Here is a 23,689-nt window from a genome sequence, read left to right on the forward strand (position 1 = left end):
GTCTTTATCCGTCATGCTTCACATGCTGTCAGCCTGGTGTGTTTGACACCTGAGTGCTGCTTGATTCGCAACAACACATACTGGAGTGTTTACATGAGCTCCAAGCCAGGGCCAGACTCCAGCATTTTGTCACCTCCGTACATTCCCAGCGCCTGGACTGACGTGATCCCCAGCAGCTTTAATTACTTGAAACGACTCGTCAGCACGCAACCAGGAGACTCAGATGTCTCCTGATGCAAGATATCTCACAGCTCCGATTGGCTAATGGCTAATCTTAGATGTCACAGATGCTAAGTTAAGTGGGCCTCCGTGGAAGATTGTGTAGTCGAATAGGCCTGTGGGTGTGCTCTGTAAAAGGCGGCGTCAGACTGTGTGTTTTCAGCCCCGTGTATCCGAGAGCCCATTAGCCTCAACAATTTAATTTTGAAAATTATTCCCTGCATGAAAACAGTTGATAATGTCTTGTATACCCTTGACAACTCCGCTGATCCAGTTACCGCAGGGTGAAAAATCCGACAAATAAAAGTAGCAACTCAAGTCTTACGAGAGAGGGAGGGAATGTCAAGCACCTGACACTTTTAAAAAGTCTAAAATTAATGCCTCTAATTAATTCAACACATCATAATAACAGCTCAGTGAATCCAGATGGAGAAATTGGTATAAAAACAATTATCCACAAATGTCTTGACCACGATTTAAAGTTCCCCTCCTCACCTTACACCTACACCTGACAGTTAAGCCATCGAGTACATGGTGAAAGGCCAGAAATCTGCTTTAAGGTGAAATAATAAACACTGGATCCTCAGCAGGGTTTTAACAAGCTTCTTGGTTACGAAACACCATAGCGGCAGGGTCAGGCAGGTGTCAGAACATGGCGCGTGTGCTGAGCTACAGAGGGTATTGCGAGCAAAGTAATGGGAATGTTATTTGCTCCTAGTTAAGTGAGTTAACCTGTACAGCAGATGGTAAATGGAAGACATGCTAAAGAGACTGATGCGTGATGGCCAGTTTTTAACCTACATCATATCCTCTTATCCTCATATGCATTCAAATGCACACAGCTATTTAATATTGCATGATGAGTACACTGAGAGAATGACATTTGGAGTCTGTCGTCTCTGTGCTTCCTCTTTGAAGCCCTGTTGTCAGCAGGCTCTGCAAAGCTGCAACTTTTCAGTGACTCTGCACCAAAGTGGCCAACATTTATTGTACAATTCAAGTGATTCACATTCTGATCTGGCTATCTCTGCCCATTCCCTTATCTTCCTCTCTCAGTTCTTCTCCCTGCCTTGCTCATTCACCCTTCTCTGCATTTCCTTCACCAGTAGGAGAAAGGCAGGCAGCCCCAGGGAGACGAGGGGGGAGAAAAGGAGGGGTGGGAGAAGGAGAAAGTGGGGAGGCTGCAGGCAATCAGTGGCCACAGAGAGGAGAGATGAAGAGAGCGAGATAGGAGAGGGGAAGAGGAGAGTTAAATGAAATTTCCAACACATTAAGCACACCCTGTTACCCAGTGCCTGCACATACAGGGCGAAGGGGGGTTACTGAGTGACCACTGTCCAATGAAAGTCTTTAATAGGAGGAGATCCAATCCAGTTACAGGGGTTCCCCGATGATAGGCAGACACATAAAGACAGGAGCTCAGGGATAGATAGCAATAACCTGTCCCAGTAAGCTGGACGGGGTGTGAAGGACTCATACTAACCACATCACAGACACAGTCAGACTCCCAGTGAACCCAACGGTCACCTTCTTCTCTCAAGGACATGTAGACATTTATGTGCACAAAGTGTGTGGATGTGTGAGCTGTGCTGCATGGGCTGGACAAAGAAATTACCGGAGCCACGCTGCAAGGTTCCTGCAAACCAATATAAGCCAGACAGAAGGCGGAGAGGGCTGCACAGTCAGTGACTGGCTTCGCCATTTATCACCACAGAAACACAACGCGGCCACGTACTACCCCTCCGCCATTTATTGACTGTTCACATGGGATATACACACGTATACGCAAACAGGGTCACGAAGGCGGGGTGTTCAGAGAGTGAGGTTGACAGCTCCGCATCTCATGCTGCAGCAGAGATGAATGGGCGGGCTGAAAACTGCCTTCATTCATAATGGAATACGGCAACAAAGCAGCTTCATCCCCAGGTGTCTCGGGGACTATAAGAGGAGGGGAACAGATGAAGAAAAGAAAGCAGGAGGAGACGATAGGACAGAATAGGAGGGCTGTGCGGGAGGCACAAAGGCTGATACGTTCTAGATAAAAGTCCGACATCTCTACCATAAAAATATTTTTCTGATTTATTGCCCCAGGTGTTACCCAAATAAAGCTTAGAAGGGTGGAGAGAGCCACAGTATAACATTGCTGGTATTGTTGGAAAGCCTGGAGTGGCCTGGAAATGTCAGAACAAACATTGCTTACTTTATCACACTTTTAAAAGACCTCGCAGTTCCATCTAGCTTTTAAAAAGGGAGGACCTAAGGTCCTGTAAACAAGAATGAACCCAGTATGAAGAAGTAAGGACTAACAAAGAGGATTTAGAGTAAGCAGAGCAGAGTAAAGCTTCAATGTAAAGCTTTGGAAACAGACTTTGGCGACAAGGTTAGAGCCGAGGGATCGAGGGGAAAGCAAAAAGGTTGTATGGAATGCGGTGTTTGCTCTGTCTCATACAAAAGACACATACGCGTTATACCGAGCTGTGGAGATAAAGCCGATGATCAGCAGCACTGAGAGTGGAAGCGTGGGCGTGAGGGGGAGAAGGCAGAGGCACACGAGAGAAAGGGAGATGGAGTGAACAAGCATCAGAGAGGAGAGGAGGAAAGGAGGAGAGGAGAGGAGATTAGAGGAGAGGAGAGGCAAGGCGAGGAGAGGAGAGGAGAGGAGAGGAGAGAGACTGTGCATGGAAAAAAAATTCTGTCTGAGCGTGTGCGTCTGCATGTCTGCAGGTCTGTGTGTGTGTGTGTGTGGTCATTACATAGCAACTCATTCTGAGCATCAGTGAAAGACACAAATAGCAACAACCTAATGCTTACACAAAGCTATATGAGCAGCGTTAAATTATGATATTGGAACAGAAAAGGGCATATCTTTCAACCCTCAGTCAATACCAACATTCACTGTTTACACGATTAGGTATAAAATTAGGTAACACAGCCAAATGTGTTATAAGTAAAATATGGCTTACACTCAGAACTGGCGGGTTCCCAGACTAAGTGGCTCTAGCCCTACACAGCCAGCAGGAAAAGCTATGAGAGGGGGTTCTGTTCACTCATTCACACATTTTAGGTCTCAGAATAGGAAGTGGTTTGCTTGCAAGAGTCAGCTGCTGCAACCACACGCTGTGTCTCTGCATGTATGTCTCAGGCTTGATCCGACCACCATCGGCTCAGATCCTATTTTGGCCTCCTGCTCAGCTTTGACAACAAGTCGGTGCCATCCCAAGCTGGTGCTGTAACTCTAGTCAACCATATTAATCAAACTTTTATGGGCCTGTCATTTGTCTTTGGAAGAACTGAGAGAAGGGTTAGCTGTCTCCCAGTCAAGCCCCACATAAAACTACAGCTAGAACTTTGTTCAGTCAGGTATTTCAATGGTTATCAGCTGATTAAGAAACACATTTACATTTCAAACACTTAACTCCTTTTGTAGGTTGTGGGCTGCAGTATTATTCACGCCCCCACCCGCACCACTTGACCGAAGGCTTGTCCTCTCACCCACGGTATGTCCTTCTTAAACCGGCTTGCTGCAGCACACTTGAGCCGTGTGCATTGTGAGGTAAGCCTGTATATCATTTCCACTGCACATATCAGGAAGTAACTGCGCTGACCTGCAATATCACGGCGCTGCTTTATGGGCTACTGTATATTGGATATTACTAATGCAAACAGAACACACTGTTCTGCTCCGTCACATCAAAAGTTTTCCATCAGCAGAACTATGAAAGGAATTTATTGTGAACTACTGCCAAGGGTGTTGACTTGGGATGGGAATCGAAAATCAGTTCCAAATTGTCTGATACACCAAAATCACATGCCTCCTAGCATATCAATTCCTGTTGTTGATGATGGCGTGACTTCCTGACGGTGGCATATTACAAAACTATCATCAAACTCATGTGTCTACACTACTGGAAACTTGCAGCAAGATGGAGAGAAGAAGAAACGGTCCAAAGCATGGCTTCATTTCAGGAGTAAAGACGGCAACAGTGCTGCTTATCATATCTGTAAAATGATCATTTGAAATAAAGGTGGATTCACCAGCAATATACTGAAGCATCTTTCTATGCAACATGAGCTTAAACGCCATGAGGGCCATGTACTTAACACTCTACCCACGAGTGCCACGCAGGCAGGTTAGCTGATTCCTATACATATATTCACGCATATCAACGACACCATGTTCAGACTGAGAGATAATAAACCAGTTGCTTTGACGGTGAAAACGTGCAGGAATTAATATTTTCCACACAGAAAACTGATGAGGAATCAACAAGGGAATCAATAAAGGATCAGACAGATAAGTAGAATCAATTTGGCATTGGTATCAATAACATTTGATCAATTCCCATCGTTAGTGTTGACTGATCGTTATCACCTTGCTTTCTCATTGCAGTTTGGGTGAATCTAAACCCTTCATGACGGCAAACAAGAGCTTATACTGGACAGATACTAGACAGGTATCACAATCATATCAAAACTTCACCCCAGCTTCGTTACAGCAGCCACATAGCTTTTGCTCCACCAGAATCTGAGAAGCACAGTAGCCATTATTCTGATCAATGAATTCCAGTCTGTGTGTACAAGGCTGCGTGAGGGAGCAGACTGCTCCTACTGTGATACTCCCACTGCCTTTGACATACAAAATGTATTTCGGCGTGTGGGAAGATGTCAGCTGAATACAGGGTTCGGGGAGTTGTGAACTAAATGGCAATAAAGCAACAGACTGCAGAAATGAGACTTGATGCATTTCTCTCTCTGGGTTTTTGTGACAGTTGCAAAAACAGATAAAAATTGAGCCGCAGCAACTCTCTTCAAATTACGTTTGACAAAATAATGATTTATATTCAATTTTGCATCAAAGGAAGTATAAATTTGAAGAAAAGCCTCATAGGCAATTCAATAATTCAAGACTGGAATGAAAACTGCCACTGCCTGTGCACCGTAGCGTTACATTTATTCCGAAGAGGCGACTGAATGGAAGAAAGTGCATAGTGTAGGGGCCAGTGCAGTCACCCAATAGGAGAGTTGTGAAGAAGCCTTTTTACTCAGTGCATGTCTGCACAGAGAAATGTTGTGCTGTATCCTGCTGGATGACATGATGCCAAGAGTGGAGAGAGGCCATTTTTGCATAAGAAGTAGAGAGACAGGAGACAATGAGATGGATAACCTTCAATTCTCTGTTGGAAAAAAAGGACATTTTCAGTGTGCAAAGTGTTACCCAGGCAACAGCAGCACCAAGACTTTCAAAAAGCTCCAGGAACCTGTACCTATCTACTTCTCTTCTTGCCTCCAAATCAACCTCTGTTAGTCACCTGCACATGTACTTTGTGGCCTTGATTTTTGGTGGGGAGAATTTCTCATATCTTCCTGATGCCAGTGTAAAATACCTGGATTTAAAAGACAGCTCAATACATGGTAACTTTAGAAACACTGCCTAAGGCTTAAAACAAAAAAGCCCTGCCATTGTGTTGCTACTACCTATCAAAAAAGAAGATACTCATAACCTCCTCTTCAACTCCCACATCTCCCCCTCTCACCTCTCAATACCCCTGCACTTTTTCCCTCCATCCCCTTTCCCACCCATCCAGTTCATGTCCAGGTTGGGATTTCCCTAGGGTTCCCCTCAGGACCCGGGTCGGTAAAAGCTCTGGCAGTGCGAGTTGAAAGCTCAGCTGGAGGTACATCACTGATCCGTTCTGATGCTAAGCTCAGCTCAGCTCAGCTATTTTCCCTGGGAAAACAACCAGGCTGATACCTGGTAACCATCTGGCTGAATGACAAGCATTTGATTTCTATGCAGCGGCTGTCTGAAGGAATAAGTCTGTAACCTTTCTCTGACAAGCAGATAATTGTCTTCTGCCTGCGCATAACATGGAAGTTACGGGGCTCTGCTGCAGATGGGCTACACAGCAAGCAAAGCACCACAGAAGAGACACAAATAACTGGGTCAGAGAGATATGCATTAGCCGAATTTTTCCATGTGCACAGTGGAAACAGCAACTTTTTATTATTCCAATACCACAGAAATGCCGAACAGCCCCACCTAGATCAATACCTCAGAGACGACATTACACTCTGTTACCCACATTAGCAAAAACAACTGAGGCAAAAACACTCAAATGATTTAATATAGCTGCCACATGCTTGACATGTGGCCACTCTGACATACCTTAAGAGAAACCTAATGGAGCACAATTATAGTGACTCACGTGACTCATACAGACAGACTGCCAGGGGGTCATAAGATTCCAGTGTGTTACAAAAGCCTCAAATGCTCTTACTCGCAGACAGGGATCTATGAAAATAAGATTTCAATCTGCGTTTGTGAGCCCGACTGTCTGTGTATGTGTGTGGCGTTAAGTGAGGCAGAGGGATGTTAACTTTACTAACACAACGCTCTGCAGGAGCTGGTTACATGTTGTTTCCCAGGCAAAATGGGGAAGCTGCTGCAGTATTTAGAGTCAACTCAGACACTTACAACCAGAAGGGAGGAACAACGTTGTTGTAATATGGCTTTCCCAGACTGCTATGGCAACACTGCTCTGGAAACTATAGGGAATGTAAATACATACTTTTAGCTAAACTAGCCCTGAATCCTGTCCTTCCCAATGGCTCTCTGATCACGCAGCCAAAGCCCAGTGACGACTGTCTCCATGGAAATGCATTCTCCAACAAAGTCTCCTCTTCACCATCTCCTCAACCCTATTTATAGAACAGTGGGGCACTAGCTAGCTGGCAAAGGATGAGTAACAATATAGTGAGAAAGGAAATGTCTAGTATCTCCACCTCTCCATGCCGCTCGTCTTTTTCGCTCACAGCTTCATTTCAAACCAAAGTCTTTGAACAGGCGTTCACACAAACAGCTGACTAACAATCCGCTACCTCACAAGAGAAAGCAGGTTTTATGTGTGAAGTTGGGAGAAGCTTGTGTGCCTTTCAAGCTGATGCAAGGCCTGCAGGGTATGCACACACATCCATGCCAGACAGCAGCATGAAGACAGCGGGCGGCAGGGTCATCGCTAAACCTCTCTGGCAGAAGGTCGTGGGACTCTGCAGTCCACTGCTTTGTGACCTCCGTGTGTGGAATGAGGATGAGGAAACCACAGGCGTTTTTCGAGGTCAACAGCTTCTTCCTCAATCTCCATCAAGGAAAGCGTGTGAGGCAAGTGTGTGCATGCACAAGCACATGCACGAAAGTGAATAAATAAAGATAAATATTCCTTATTTCCCTCACAGGCTCTCATACAACAAAGAGCTGGACCGGCAGAGCTACAGCACACCTGCAGCAAAGCCTCAGCCTGTAAAGTGAGAAACAAAAAGGCCTCCATCTCAGTGCCCTTAAAGAAACAGGCACAGTCTGAAAACACTGTCAGAGCTCAAGAGAAAAGTCCCCTGCAATCGTGCAGATAGTGTTAATTAGCATTAGCCTACATGAATGTCATGCTTATGAATACCACGCTGCCATTGCGCCATAAAGATGAGCTCCTACAAACAGCATGGCATTAACTCAATGACCGAGAACAACAATTATGGCTGTCAGATTTCATTAACAAAAACACTCACTCTCAATAACCGCTAACGAGACCACGAGTCACCATCATTTTAATCAAACACTGCCGTATCTGTAATGCTACGGCAGCTGTAGCATTATATACCCTCTTAACTCGATGTCCTGATACCGCTGTGAGTCAAGAGTTAAATACTCTTCTAATCCCAAGAACAAAAGAATTTCAAAATCTTCCACGTCAAGTCGAGAGACCTCATCAACAAACGATTACAGCAGCAGAGCTATTTACATAAGCAATTTACTTACTGCCCTGCTTCCCGGAGGTGCCTTTGAGTGGAGACAAGATTGCATCTCACACACATCGTCCCGTCTAAGTCCTCACTGACTTTCACGTACAACAAGGCAGAACAGCACTTTATAGGGCAGGGCACAGTGGTTTAGAATAGGCCAGGATTTAATGGCCCGTTGTAAACTTCGGTAAAATGAAGGTGAGACATCATACATTTTTCAACCTTACAGTTGTAATGTATATATAAATATACAGTTTATAATGATTTAGTAATCTATTTATTTAATCTAGTCTAATTGCACTAGGTCATTGTGGTCAATGCTGCAAACAAATGGGCAGCAGTGTAAAGTACCTTGATTTTTCAGGTAGTATTTTTTTATTAAATCTATGGGAAATTTTGAGATTATTTACACTATATCACAACACATATATCAATATGAAAGTATAAAATTACCTACACAGGGCTAGATTTCATTCATATTGCCCAGAGCCACACCTATTGAGGAGTTAAAGACATTTTGTTAGTTAGCAGTTTTCAGTTCAGCGACAGTCCAGTAGATAGTTTAATATGGTCAGCAGTGAGTAATCTCATTAGATGCACTAACTGTACAGTCATATAGGTTGTAACCTGCTTGTAAGCCCAACATACTGCAGGACAGTCAGTCAAAAGGAATGCTGTGCTCACACTGTGAGCAACAAAGCAACAGCATGACCAGCTACATTATCACGTCCGTCACTTAGGTGTTGCTTAAGTGCTCGTTAATGTAGTTACGTCGTTACAGGCTCGAGTGTGTCTGCTACCTGCAACAAAGCACCTCGACTTAAAGCCCCTACAAGGAACTTTCATTTTGAGTTGATTTTGGCGACCCTGTGGACAAAAGCGGTAGTGTTTTGCCGGAATGAAGCCAACATTTCCCATGAGCTCTAGCACTAATGTCGTAAAGACGCTTACCTGGCTCGCGCATGTGTTTGTTTTGGGAATGAATGAAACAACAAGACAGGAAAACTTTGCCCCCGCTCCTATTGGGGATCCCAGCTCACCTCTGCCCCGCCCCAGCTCCACCTCTCCGGCGTAAGCGCCACCGCCGCCGGGGTAAACACAGTGGTCGTCTGGTAAGGCTGAAGGCCTGTTTGGTGAGCACTTCCATGGCTTCTTGGACTGAGTATGGAGCGGTGCCTCGCCTCTTTATTCTTTATAAGTACCTGGCTGGTACCTGTCGTCGGCCCGGATGAGGTGTTCCAGCCCCACGGCCCCTGCTCTCCTCGTCCCCGCTGGCACGGGGTGAATCTGCGCAACCTGCGGCCTCTGTGTGGCTCCCCAGATAGCTAACGCCGTGGACCTGCCGACTCCTGCCAGGATTGGGCTGGTAAATGCTAGATCACTAGTGAACAAAACGTTTATCCTGAAGGATTTCCTGACTTGCCGAGGATTGGATTTCTCTGTGTGACTGAGACGTGGCTGACTGCTGGTGAGTCCAGTGCTTTCACAGAACTTTTACCCGATGATATTTTAACTCCCTGCAGATGTCGGGTCGAGGAGGAGGAATAGCGACTATTTATAAGAGTCACTATAAATGTAAGCAGCTAGGTAAGATGACGTGTGCCGTCTGAATGCCATAAATCATTTCGTCCTGGAAGCGGCCTGGGGCGGACCCAGAGACAGTTTCCTAAAGGTATGGATATACACTATATAGAAATAGCTTATCTTCACACCAGTGGTCTCATTTGCTGTTGTAGGTCACGCACAGACATCAGCAGAAACGAGAGACTTTTGTACATCCAGTTAAAAGTTCCTTGTAGCGGCTTTAACATCATCTAAAGTGTGTATTTGGTCAAAAATATATCTATATTTAAGAATATCAAATATCGCAATATTTTTTATCAAACATCTTGATATCCCAAAGATATTGTTGGGGTGACTATTGGTGCTTTCACAAAATAGTTGCACAATGTGATTTTTGATAAATAATAATTAATAACGTAGATATAGTGACTAAGTGGGTAAAGGCATATAACAGAACAGCTACAACAGTCTGTTAAGTTCATAAAATTACATCACTTTACTGTAATACAACAATGAAAACCCAGAGAAGACAAAATGTATGATATTACGATACCGAAAATCTAAAATGAGTCCATATCTTGATGTCCAGTAGTGTAGTGAAGGGTATACCCAGGCATACAAGGTATACCCACCTCTTTTTTCTGGCTAAAAGCCATTGGAATGTGAAGGAGAGTATACCCTCCTTCTCCTCAGTAACCTACCCATCTACCCAGTAGTACGCTTACCTCATCAACTACCACTATACCACGGACGATGTCAATATAATATAGATATATTGCCCTGTCCTACCTTTAATAGGATTATCTCGTCAAAACCTCCAATCCACACAGATATATGGAGTACCATTAAAATGACTAGTTGGTGTGAACGAGGCTCCGAAGTGCTGAGGCAGCAAAGACAGCCTTAACCCCTACCAGCAGCACCAACCTATCTCATATCTGACCTCTCCTCACCTCTTCCATACAACCTCAGCTGAGCTCTCTGAAACGGGCATGCCTATTCCTCGCGTGTGTCCAGCTATTGATCCACTTGTGCTGATATAGGAGTTAATTAAAAGAGACAAGGCTTATAGCTCAGAGCCCTGATTCATTGAAAACTAGCAGTTAAGTAGCCAGAGGAAGCAAGGTTCCTATCAACAGGAAGCTATTACAATATTCACCTTGCAGAGCAGCAAAATTGTACACGCACACCAAAAACACAAGCTCGGGTTATGATGGAGCTTGTCGTGACCAGAATGAGACGTGTTTGGCTTTCCTCTCTGGTCCAGCTAATCATTACAAATAAAAACAATTGCACTTGAGGGCTTGGAGTCCATTGTTTGGCCAAGGTGTGCATCTTTGTTTGTTTTCTCCATGGTGAATCCCCTGTGTGTGCTTGTGTCTACCATGGCACTGCTACAACCTGGGTAATTACAGAGCAAACAAACTGGGCACCAGGCCGAACAGAAAGTCTTGCTTTCTGGGGCTCATAGACTCCCTGGATGTGCTCAGAGTCTGATCAATCTCAGTTCTTGACTTGTGGTTGTATAATGAGATTGTTACAAACATCATTCACAAAACACAGACTTGTGCTTGTTTCAGGCAGCGAGCGGTACTGGTGGTAGAAAAGTGAAAAGGGACAATACAGATAAAAAGTGAGTCAGCATAAAGGGGCATCAAAGCTCCTGGAGCAACAACAAGAGAGAGAACAGCAGAGCCTGTTTCACTCCTGTGTACTATGTTGTTTGTGGGTGGCAGACGGGGGACTGTCCATTGTTCTGACGGCTCGTAATTCCAAAGCCCCAGCAGTTTGAAAAATGTACCACTGGACCGACGGCCACAGTATCCCACAAACAAACAGTCGCTCCAAAGGGCCCATACCTAATTATATACACAATGACGTCATTGAACCTTCCTACTATGGCTAAGGCATCTCCTGCTCTACTCTGGCCCTGAATGGCTAGAACTCTTTGCCTTAGGTGGGTTGGTTAGGTTTAGGTATGAGGAGTGAGACTGGTTAGGATCTGGGTAGAATATCAGGCTCAGCCAATCAGAGGCAGAGTAGGGTGGGTCATTCTTTTGCCATAGTAGGAAGGTCAAATGACATCATTCTGCATTATAATTAGCCATGCGTTTTTGAATGGGAGAGTGTGTAGCCTTTTCTTTCAGACCGATCGGCATATTTTTCCGGGATACTGGGCTGTTGGACAAGTGGGAATTTGGTCCACTGAAACACACCATTGAAGCTCTAGAATTCCAAGCCATGAAACAATGGCTTGGTACCGCCAGACATCCCTTTTCCTGTCGTGACTTTTCAGACCACATGTCGTCTCTGAGCAGCTGCCAGGCAACCACTTGTGCCTGTGTGCCTTCTGAGACACCCAGTTGTTTCATGTTAAAAGACCTCGTGCCACCTGTTTTTTCTTTCTTTGTTAGGAGAGTGCTGAATTGTCACGACTGGGGATTTACATACTTAAAGACAACCATTGTAAAAGGTCCATTGTGTAGGATTTAGAGGCATCGTTTGACAGAAATGGTATATAATAACAATGTTTTCATTAGTTTATAATCTTCTAAGGATAAGAATCATTGTGTTTTTGTTACCTTAGAATGGGCCTCTTATATTAACATACAGAGCGGGTCCTCTCCCACGTCCGCCATGTTGTTTCTACAGTAACCAAACCATACTAGATACGGCCATTTGTGTTTTTGCATCAGCCACCATAGGTCTCCTACCCTCTTGGCATTCGGTAAAAATTTCAATTCTGCAGCTTCACCGCCGGATGCCACTGAATCCTACACACTGGACCTTTAGTGCCTATAGATTGTCTCTGGTGGTCTGCCACAATTCATAGAACCATAGTTATATACATGACTGACATTTTAACGTCCTAAAGTGAATAACAGCTTGACTTTCACTCGCCTGACCAACTGGCCAACAAATGACAGGGGGTGAATGTTGCATTGCCTCATAGTTCAGGAGCGTTGTGCCCCAGGGAAAATCACTGATGGCTCAGAATTACTGGATTTTCTGTGGATAAAGGAAAATCACTTTTCTTGTACTGAACACTATAGAATAGGAGCAAGATCAATTCATAGTGTTGACTGTGTTCAAGCCTATAATGTGTTGAATGTGTATCCCTCCTCATAAAACGTTTGAAAAGTCAGTTTTTAATTATCTTTTTTTTTTTTTTCCAATTTTGTTAGCAATCTTCTTGCCTGTCTTCACTGGTGCAATACTTCATTTCTTGGCATGTTACTGCCACCAACTCTTGGACAACATCCTTAAGCCTGTGCACAAAATACAAGCAAAAACGTGGCCCACTGACAAAAACAATGCTCATTAGGGCCATTAGTGGTGAAAAAATCCACACAATGACTTTAAATGGCATTCCTGGGAAATGTTGCAAAGATACTACACCATTATGCTACTGCATTTGTATCAACAAATATACTTTCTTTTGTCATTCTTCTTTTGGATGTGCTTTGATCACAAGAACGTGTGATGACAAGTTCAACTTCCCCTAAAATACCCTTCTACCCTTTAAGGAGAAATGTCAAAGCTGCACGCTTCTTTGATTCGCTATCAGCACAAAGCGTGGAGTTGTAATATATATGCAAGTTTACACAAGCCCTCATGACGGCTGTGACGAACGCCTGCCAACCACCCAGGGTAGCAAAGTGAGCCAATGCTAAAAAGGAACAAAAAACAGCAGCCCGCTTGGCACTGCGCCTCACTAAGCCGCCATGGAGAGAGAATTCCTCTCCAGTCGACACACACTCCCACTAGCCACAACGACCTCAACACAAGGATGATGTCACAGCTCTCCATACATCATGTTTAACCATGACCAGCAAGGCCCTCATTTCCCCGGTAACCTAACATCCGTATGTTTCACTACTCAGATAAACTCTGAAAAGCATGCAGATTTTCATTCCTGCAGAGCAGCCTCATCAGTCCCCGGAGATCAACTGCTGTTATCAGAGGAGACACTGGCCTGTACTCTCAAATCAGCGGGCCAAAAAAGGTGTAACGAACTTGAAAATGTCAAGCCCTCCTGCCATTAACCCAGTAAATTGATCCAGCAGGAACAAAAGGACTACTTATGAGCTTGTCTCTGTGTGGGGGGGAGGGGCGCATCCAAGCGATTAGAGTGCTATTAGCCTTGTTAAAGTTTGCAGGGGTCCTCTTTGAAAGTGAACCCTATTGTAATTTGTGCACTTTATTTGGATTTAAAGGTTTGTCTTCAGTGGTGTTGTATTCTATTTTGGTTAAACTATAACCAAATGTAACAGATTTGTGTCCTCAAATGTCTTGTAATGTATCACTTATTCCTCCAAAAGAGTTTCTACATGACTTATATGCATGCATAAATAATTTACAGAGCAATGACACTCAAATCAGCTGTCAAGGATCTTAAATGCTTCTGCTTCACCATCATATATGATAGATCTCATTTAGATGTATTCTTCTAGAAATGGTGCTCGTTATAGTTTGGGGGGTGGCTGATATTCACAGCTAATCTGAAGTTGGCAGCAGCAGTTCTACCAAGAAAGAAAAAGTCAAACACATTTTTACCTACTAATGTAAAACAGAGTAATGGTCTTCTGAGCAAAACTCTAGTTTCGAGGCAAAGTGTTTTGTAGTTAGACATAGTTAGACATGTGCAATAATCCCTTCAGTTCTGCTGGCAGTGAGTTGGGGGAAGCTGTAATGAGAAACAGCCGTTCTCAGCTACTTCCTCTTCAGTGAAAGAGGTGAAACGGAGGCCGAGGGAATCCTCAAAACACAGAAACCCAACATTCCTCTGAACAACATCCCAGCCATTACCCCATCAGGAAAACAGGACTCATTCATACATAATGGTACCGGTTCCAATTAAGAGCTGCCTCATTGTTGACGGCAAAGCCAGTTTCTTCACTCCTGCTCGCCTGTGCCCACAATCGTGATTCTCCTCTTGCTGCCCTGCCCTGATATGATTGTTTTCTGCTTTAAACTGCACGATTGTAATTTATGGATCTGTCAGATTTCATATATCGTACTGTTCAATTCAATAAAGCGGCGCAATGTAGATAAGTGGGAGCAGAGTGGGTTCAGAGAATACAGCTCTATCACGGAGCTGATAGGAGAAGCTCGACACACAATAATCTGATTACAGGTTTTATTTTCATTAGTATATCTTGACTCATGTGCCTGCTTTACCTAAGTATGTATATCTGCAACTCAGACACATTTGCATCGGGGGTTGCGAGTATATTTAAGTAGGAGGGTTGTACCTCTGAGTAATGCTGGATTCACACTATGGGTAACACAGCAACAGCTGCAAAAGTGCCAACGTGATACGCTACACATCAAAGTTGAGCCGGCCTCAAATTTCCTTGCAATCCATTGTACTTGGAACCCAGAAAAAAAAACTACCATGGAAAAGTGCAATGGACCAGCCACTGTAGCTGCCATTCCCATTACCATTCAGTTGATTTGTGCTTGATGGAAGTCTTTGCAAGCATGGGTATCTCAGCGTCTGTCCACACAAAACAAATGCATACAACAACTCTGCTATTGGCTGTGGTAGTTTACACAAATACGCTCTGCACCTGTTTGCAGAGTTTTAAGCTGTTACGCATTATTTGAATAAGCAAAGACTAGCAATACAGTTGACTTGTTTATACGGCACTACTCTTTGCTTATTGCGCTGTGGCAAATAGTTTGGGTCCTCTGTAGATGCTTGTCAAGCTAATAAACTTGACAAACAAACATCAGTTTGCTGCAGGCGTCCATGTTTTCCCAAACAAATACACTGGGAAGCATTTAGATCGAATGTTGGGAATTCCAACGCAGAATTATCAACTTCCGACTTGCCATGGATTGAAGCATTTTTTTCAGTGCTCCAATGACGCAGTGAAAAGTCAACCAATCATATGTTTTGTTTCCACTGTGGCATTGTGTTATTTAACTTGGTTAGCGGCAGCTATGCTAGCTTTCTGAGTACTGCAGTGAACACAGGGATGTAATGGGGCTCAGACACTGGTCGAAAGCATAGATTTTTTTTTTGCCTTAGACGATGTTGAGTTGAGGTGCTTTGTTGCAAGTAGCAACCTGCCCATGATGACATCACAACTGCTTGAGCAACACTTCAACAGTGATTCATCGATAATGCCATGCTGTAGCTTCGTCACTCGGAGTGTGCACACAGTATGAAAGTGTGAGCAGATCTGAATTAGCAAGATTACATTTACTTGAATGCTTTGGGGGAAAAGCAGGTGAAACAGAACATATTGTTGGTATGCAATAATGACTTGCACACAGTAGCTGCTGGAGCTAGCATTCACAAGTTGAAAATGATACACCTATTTCATTAAACCTAATAGTCACTACCCACTGTCAATGTCTCTGCACTCAGCCAGCATCCGTCCTGACCAGCTGCTTTTATTAATTCACCATGACCAGCAAACAAGGGTATAAACAATCAATACTTCCTGAAGGAGAGGTCAATCCCAACCCCCCCCCCAACCCCCACCTCTCGCTAATTAGCTGCATATTGGAGAGTCTTGATATTTTGCAGGGCGACGTTCTGTCAAACTGAACTCTGCAAAGAGAACAAGGTAGGATCAATTTGCGACAGGAAGCTAATGCATCTTGTCCCCATTTTTTACTGAAATGACCCAGGAGAGAATTTTGGTGTGACAGCACCTTGTGAGGAGCCAGAAGGGAAACCCGTTCAACAAGGGAAAGGTAGACAATTACACATGAGTACACTCAGGTAAGATATTAGCATACTCACATAATTGTTATTTGCATTCAAGGTCGTCCTATTTTTAAGGTTCTCTGGCCTGCAGGTATAACCGACTCTCTGGCCCTCATATTGTTCCTCCATTGTAATTTTGTTGCTACTGTGAAATTTTTCGATTTGCCAAGGTTTTATGTAAATCAAAATGAAATAAATGAATAAAACATGACTTTTAAGACCACAGAAGCCCACAACAGGACATACAGTATCTGAACTGCAGAATTAAGATGACCACATAGAGCATTAAATGAAACCATTCTGGCAGCAGAAATGCAATACTGAGTACTGCAATACTTAAAAGCTGCTGTGCTCATCTAGGTATGGCTGAGACAAACTGGTCTAGACCCACTGACCCACATAAAATGACTGCAGGACAGCTCAATCTGGAAAAGCTTTCACATATCTGTCACACATTCTTTGACAGATCTGGCCAGAGCTGACCTTCATACAAGCCAAATCTACCCAGTGTGATTTACACTGCTCATTTGGACCCCGGTGCTGCCACAGATTAGTTTTGCTGTCACAATAATGAGCCCAGTCCCACACCTAATACATGAAAGGCTGTGCTGCTGGTGACCTTCAGGTACTAGCAACACAGCCTCACCTGCCCTCCTGGCAGAGGACGCCACCAGCCATCAGCCCGACATCCCAGAGATGAGAGGGGGTAACCAAGCGTCGCCTCCATCCATCATCACATTACACACGTTGGCCTAGTTTAATGTCCTTTTCAGACTTGAGTGGAGACACGCTGGGCCACACAGAAACATGGGATGCAGCTAATTAGTCCACGCCAACAGCAGAAGTTCACCAGTCATTTACCACTTCAAGGGTGAAATCCCTTCCAGAGAACTAATGAGGACTTCGTCTATCACAATAGTCTCATCCATTACAATGCTACAGCATCTATAATGAACAGCAGATTACAGATGCATGTAGCCCTTAAGTCTACTAAGGAGTTGAGGCATTAAAATAATAACTGCACTATAGATATAAAGAAGGAGACAGCTGGAGATGCAGCCGCCATGCTTGCTAAATTCAAATATAGAATACTAATACTAAACCTTTCCACCTTCGAGGACAGTTCTATTTGACTGCAGGGCAAACAGCTGGTGAGCGTGAGAAAGGTTACCGTGCTGAGCAGGTGCTGTAATGTGATGGACTTGGAGAGCGCAGGGAAATTAGAAGAAGAAGACACAGGGGAAACAGGACACGCACTGGCATATGTCTGGAGAGCCAGCAGAGAGGAGTAACAAAGTGAGTTTTTCTCCCTTTACCTATAAATCAGCTGAAAAGATGCAGTTATATAGTGACAAAATCCACAGCTGTTCATGGGGAATGTGTAAAAATACCTGCGTAGAAGCTGTTTTACCATAAGATGCTGAAATGTGATTACCGCTATACAATAACAACAAAGTTGCCTACAGCTTATTTAATCAAGAGCTACTGTATGTCACTGTAAACTGATAAACCCCACTCAGGCTTTAGCTCAACTATCACACAGACCGGGCAACCTAATTGTATTGGAAACAGTGAGATGGATGATGAAAACTCTGTAGAAAAATGTCAAAAAGAGGGTGCAGCAGAACAAATGCAGCACTCTCAGTTTCAGAGCAGAACGCCTGCCAGGTCAGCCATACAACTCCCAGACCAAAGCTGACATTGGAAATTACTCTGGCTGCTGCTCGCCAGGGTGATCGCCACTTGAGCCGACAGGAGCTCTGTCAGACACACAGCCACTAAAGCCATCAGCATTTCATCACTGTACTAAGATGACAATGCACACTTGTCATTTTGTTTGATGGGGAGACAATGCATGACGTTTTCACTACGCCGCCATGAGATGCCAGCAAAGGCATGGAAATGTAAGTTCGCACAGGGGAGAATGAGACGTATGGCTCTGCTTGAGTGAGGGAGTATGAATATACATACAGGTGTGGCTCATTACTTACTATGGCTGAACCCAGTTGTATAGCCGGACTAGTTCCAGACAAATTCCAAACAACTTCTCAGTGAAGTGACAGAATACCAAACGTTGACGGGTCTCGTTACCACATTGCTTTGAGGTCGGCTCAATTTTCAACATCCTTGAAATTCTTGGTGACAGTTTGGGCATACCAGCCAATGAAATATCAGCAGTGTTTGTCACGAGTGCATAGGTTTACACATGTGGTATCTGGGTTGTTTCCAGTCACAGCCAAATTGCTCCAGGACCGTTTTCTTATCTAAAAGAGAAGCGTTTTGTTTCAACTAGATAGTAAATGTTGGTGTTTCCAGATAATCTATTATCTAGGGAAACCGTTTCTTTCACTACTGAACATTTTCCAAGCTTCTGTGTCCTCACAATTCTCCACTGTTTGTTTTTTGGGGGATTAGGAATAACAAGAACAGTGGATTACACAACATCAGACTGCTATTCAATTTTTCAGGGTGCACAACATTAATAATATCTTTCCATGTTTTTATCTCCCAGCATACTGTGTTGCTTATTTGATGATCAAATGATTAACTGCTGCATGTTTACTACCCATTTTTTACCTTACCTTTTACCCTGATCTCCTGCCTACACACACACACCAATGAGAGTAAACAGCAGTACTAAAAGGGACAAGCTGCTTTACGAACAAAACAAAGAACATGATGCTGTAGCAACATGGCCTCATTTCTGGGAAACCGTTCCCCATAGAAACAATACAGACACACAGGGGTCACAGCTTGGGACACAATCAAGATTTTAGCGGGCACTGAAGTCTTCTAGAAGGGCAAATGAATCAAGGGAAATGCAGTCACTCTGTATCTGGACATTGGTCTAACTAAGATAGGTTGCCACTGAAGCAGAGCGAGCTAACATGCCCTGTCTGGCAATACAAGATTGGTTGTCTCTCCTCTATTTCCTGTTCATTGCTCTCCAGCTCACTATCTAAAACTAATTCAAACACTGAAGAGGTGGGCAGTCAGTAGTGGACTGGACTACTCAGTTGTTTGAGTTAGTGGAGATAGATATGAAACTCTGGCTTAAAGCAGAGTTACACTGTAATGCTTCTGAATTAATTTCTGGATGATTATTGGGCCGAGCCCAGGCTATTTCTGGTGCAAAGTACTATATTCCTGATCATATTTCATCATGCTGGCAATTTGATAGTGCTCTCTTTTATGTGATCCTTCCCTATACTTACTTATTCATTAATATGATCCTGCCCCTAGTAATTTTTAATTTCTTCCGTGTCCATACAGCCTGAGATGACTTCACTGAAATAGTTCTTTGTGTCTTTTACTGTAGAAGCACTTCATGAAGCAGTTTATTTATACTGTATGGCCAGTATAGGTGCCACTTTACCCAAGCCAGTTATGCTAATGTGGAAAATGTAGGCATATAAAGACCAGTAGCAGGAACATTGTACGGTATATGGATAAGCTAGAATATCCAGTCAACAAATCAATCATTTCTGTAGTCATACCTTTACTGACTGAAATCCTATCATATCACTTGGTCTCATATAGCCCAGCAAGAGTCTATGAAACCCCACAGGAAAACGCCGATCAATTTTCTCACCCACTAAAGAAAACCCTCTAAATTGCACTTCATGCCCATTAAAATTGGCTCTGTGTGCAGATAGTAATCCAGTATCAATGAAAAGATGGAACAGTGCAGCTGCCGCTGACCAGAGATTATTACGGTTCCTCTCCAGGAGAGGTACCAGACATGGTATGATAAGATCTGAGAACAGACATGCAGGCAACCTCTCATGTCATAAACAGCCAATTCAGCTTAAGCACTGATATGTCATCAGTTATAATCCATATAGGAGAGGAGAGGGCCATACACCTGTCAATCATCAGACTCCAAAGTGAAGAATGAAATCATCCATTAGCCTTGACGCCATAAATGACAGCTAATGTGACATTCCATTCATCATGTCATGTCAAAATCTCGGGTCCTCCATACAATACACCGATTTCCACTCTGTCATATATATAAAAACTGCCCAGCACATCATTGGCAGGGAGCTGCCATCCATGGAGGACCTCTACGCCCAGCAGTGTAGGAAGAAAGCTAAAAGGATTATCAAACACCCCGACCACCCGAGTCACAAACTGTTCTGCCTGCTGCCTTCTGGCAGACGGTACCGCAGCATCCAGTCCTGCACCTCCTGGCTCAGAGACAGCTTCATCCTGCAGGCCATAATACTTCTGAACTCTTGAGCAGTGCTGTAGTGGAGGGTATGTGCAGGGGGGTAAGGTATATATCCTCTTTTTCAAGCCATTTACAGTTTATCCACCTATTAGCCAAAAAGCTATTGGAATAAATAGGAGATTATACCCACTCCGCCTTGGTAACCTACCTAGTTGCACCTGCACATCATCAACTACGACTATTACACTCCTGGTAACATTCAGCCAATTCATTTGCAATTATACCAAAATATTTTATTATCCCCATATTTTAACTTGAACTATGTCTTAGATTCTCATTTTCTTTTGTTTTAATTTGTTTAATTTTCTTTTTTATACATAGCCACACAGCATTGATGGAGAGAGCTTGAGAGCCAAGACTTTCAATGGCGACTACCTCTGTCATCGTTGTGCATTTGTAAATAAATAACTTGAAACTTGAACGTCTGAGATCATAAATGGGCATAAAAGCCAGTTTGTCCATGAATGGCAGGATTACATTAATCAATCCGCCTGCATGGACGGGTTGATCAATCATTCAACCATCTTATCATGCTTCTAAACAGACAACAGCCAAAAGCTGACAGTCACTCTCTTATCACACTAATCCGGATAACTTCACTACTGAGCCCTGTGAAGGCAGCAGGGATAAATTAGTTTACTCCTACACTGATTGGATTAAAAGCCAGGAGCGGGCCTCGACCCCCTGGCCTCAAAGACTACAGCCACCAACTGCTCAGCTTTAATGAACATGTCGGCTTAAATGGAAATAAATACCTGAAGAAAACACTTTGTTTTTTTACGTCAACATGAACCCCTATAATTTAGACCAAACATATAGAAATATTAACTCAGTGTGCTCATACTTCAAAAAACCCACCTTCATCCTGTGATCTATAACCCATTTACAAGGACCGTTTATTTGCAATGACTCAACTCCCCTGCCACGCTTCAGGACAGCAGCATTCTATATGACAGCTGACTCCATAGTAATCAGGTGCAGGTTAAATGTGAGCCTTGGAGCCCACAGTCTGCACTGCACCCCTGGAGAGTTGACCCATCACGTCTGTACCACATTATTGAAGCAGAAGTCGAAGCTGCTGCTTGAAATTGAGCTCCAGATAGCAAATTTGTCTTTTGAGATGTCCCGCTTACAGACACAATGTGCTTAATGGCAACTCATAAGTATGTGTCCCACTGCAGCTTTATAGACACAAGTCCAGAAACTGAGAGTTCCCACACTGCAGTGAAGGACTCACAAATGAATACAGAAGCTTGGCTGTCACACAGTGACAGGCCTGCGTTAGGAGCTGCGGCAGCAGCGCTCCGATGGACGAAGGCACATGACAGGCAAACAAAACTACAACCTGAGGAGGCTGAAATAAAAATGAAAACTTATTAAGGCCATCTCTGCTGAGACACAACTCACCCGTTAAATCGTTTACAGTTTAAACAGGCCAGCTTACATTTCAGAGCAGGGGAGAATATAACCTCTCCACGGGAGTAAATGTGCTCTATTGTAATAGTTCACAGTGGGCGACAGCACCAGGGGAAAGCGTGGAGATGTGTGGACCAAGTGAGACTGTCCTGACAGCTACTTAACCTCTAGGCTGGCCTGTTTCACGGGAAGGCGAGCCTCATTTAATTTCTCATGGCCCGAGGCAAGTGTGCCAGTGTTTGTATAAAAGGAGTGGTGGATGTTAAAGGTGGTGACCAGAAAACAGAGTGAGAATAAGAAAGACGGTCAAAGATAACAGAAAACATCACAGCAGTATTCCTAGCTCCAGTGAGGGCCTGAGCTGCAATGACTTCCTCATTCTTTCGTATTCAAGTCCATCCTGTGCCTCACCTCCCTCCTCAGGCAGCTGCTGTATGCAGGCTCAGAGTTTTAGCAGAGGGAGTGGGTCATAGAGGCAGGAACAAGATGTGCAACTATTGCACTGTGGTGACAGTTTTGTAAACACAATTACCTCCTGGTTATAGAAAGCATTTTTGAGGCTTCATGTCTTGCTACAGTGGCCTTTTAAAGGACCTGCATCAGTTTGCAGGAAAACCCAGGATCTCCCATCCGAATGGGGAAACACCCGCAGGGAGGGGAGAAACAGCAGGCTGGCTGCTGGAGAGTCTGACATCATCCAAGTGTGGGCTTCCATGTTTCTTGTGGAGTCTCATGTGTTTGTGTGTTTGTGTGTGTGTGTGTGTGTGCATCTGCATGTGCATGAATAAACAGTGAGTATCTGTCACTCCCTCTCAGCACAACTGTAGTTTTCCTCTGTGGCTCAGGGCAGACGTTCATTATTCTGAGTTTCTGCTGCTGCTGCACCACCACCACCACACACACAGCCTGCTGCAGTTCACACACCATGTAGGAGCTCAGAGATGAGGGGAACCATCGGTCATGGACTGTCAAGCAAACCGTTCCCTAAACTGCAGCCTCGAAGCTGCAAACATCCTCAATGCAACAGCACAAAAATAAGACACCCATCCCTTCTACGTCGGTGTTCAAACCAGCCCCAACATCTACTGCAGAAACAACCCCACACCTTCAACGGGGACGCATTCAGATCCGCACACAACAACCAGATCAGATCTGGAAAAAAAATATGCCTGCAAAGTTGAAGGACACGAGGGATCGGAGGCATTATGTGAAAGCAGAGCAGAGTCTGGAGGCTAGTTACAGTAAGCGACGGGGCAGCGCCAGTGGGGTGTTGATGGGCTTCAACCAGCCCTCCAAAAAACTGCATTGCCTGTCAAAGCTCCACGTCCCGCTGTGGATTCAAACAACCACTCGACACCGGGTTGGGATACATATCATGACTCATCTAGAGCCTCACCTTTCCGTCAAGCGCAATGTGAAGAAAAGACATGAGCGGTAAATCTTGAGGCTAGTTAGCTTTACTTCCTTAGCCTGCCCAGCCACCACCGCCGCTTTCTCTCCCGGTCCAGCCTGCCTGCCCGGTCCTACACCTCCCCCTGTGCGCACAGACGTCCTGGGACTTACCGGTCTTATGTGCTGATGATGTCGCTGTGAAGAGACAACAAGTGCGGGGAGGCTGCCGGCCACCGCTCCGCTGCTCCGGGACAACAGGAGTACTGATCTGCACACTTTCGCAGCCATCTCTGTAGTGAAACCTCGCCGGGAAGGAGACTGCTGCGGGCGGACCGAGACGCACCGAA

General features: G+C 44.3%; 1 protein-coding gene across 2 annotated transcripts in view; it reads right to left on the bottom strand.

Moving 5' to 3' along the window:
- mcu (mitochondrial calcium uniporter) overlaps window positions 1–23,689 on the bottom strand; it is a 68,210-nt gene extending 44,521 nt beyond the window's left edge. For both annotated transcript variants that reach the window (XM_049600353.1, XM_049600351.1), the window contains exon 1: window positions 23,514–23,689. In XM_049600353.1, the coding sequence (XP_049456310.1) occupies window positions 23,514–23,630 (117 nt within the window). In that variant the 5' untranslated portion in view covers window positions 23,631–23,689. The remainder of the gene's footprint in view (window positions 1–23,513) is intronic.

The sequence above is a fragment of the Epinephelus fuscoguttatus genome, linkage group LG16 (genome assembly GCF_011397635.1).
Source record: "Epinephelus fuscoguttatus linkage group LG16, E.fuscoguttatus.final_Chr_v1".
NCBI classification, from domain to species: Eukaryota; Metazoa; Chordata; class Actinopteri; order Perciformes; family Serranidae; genus Epinephelus; species Epinephelus fuscoguttatus.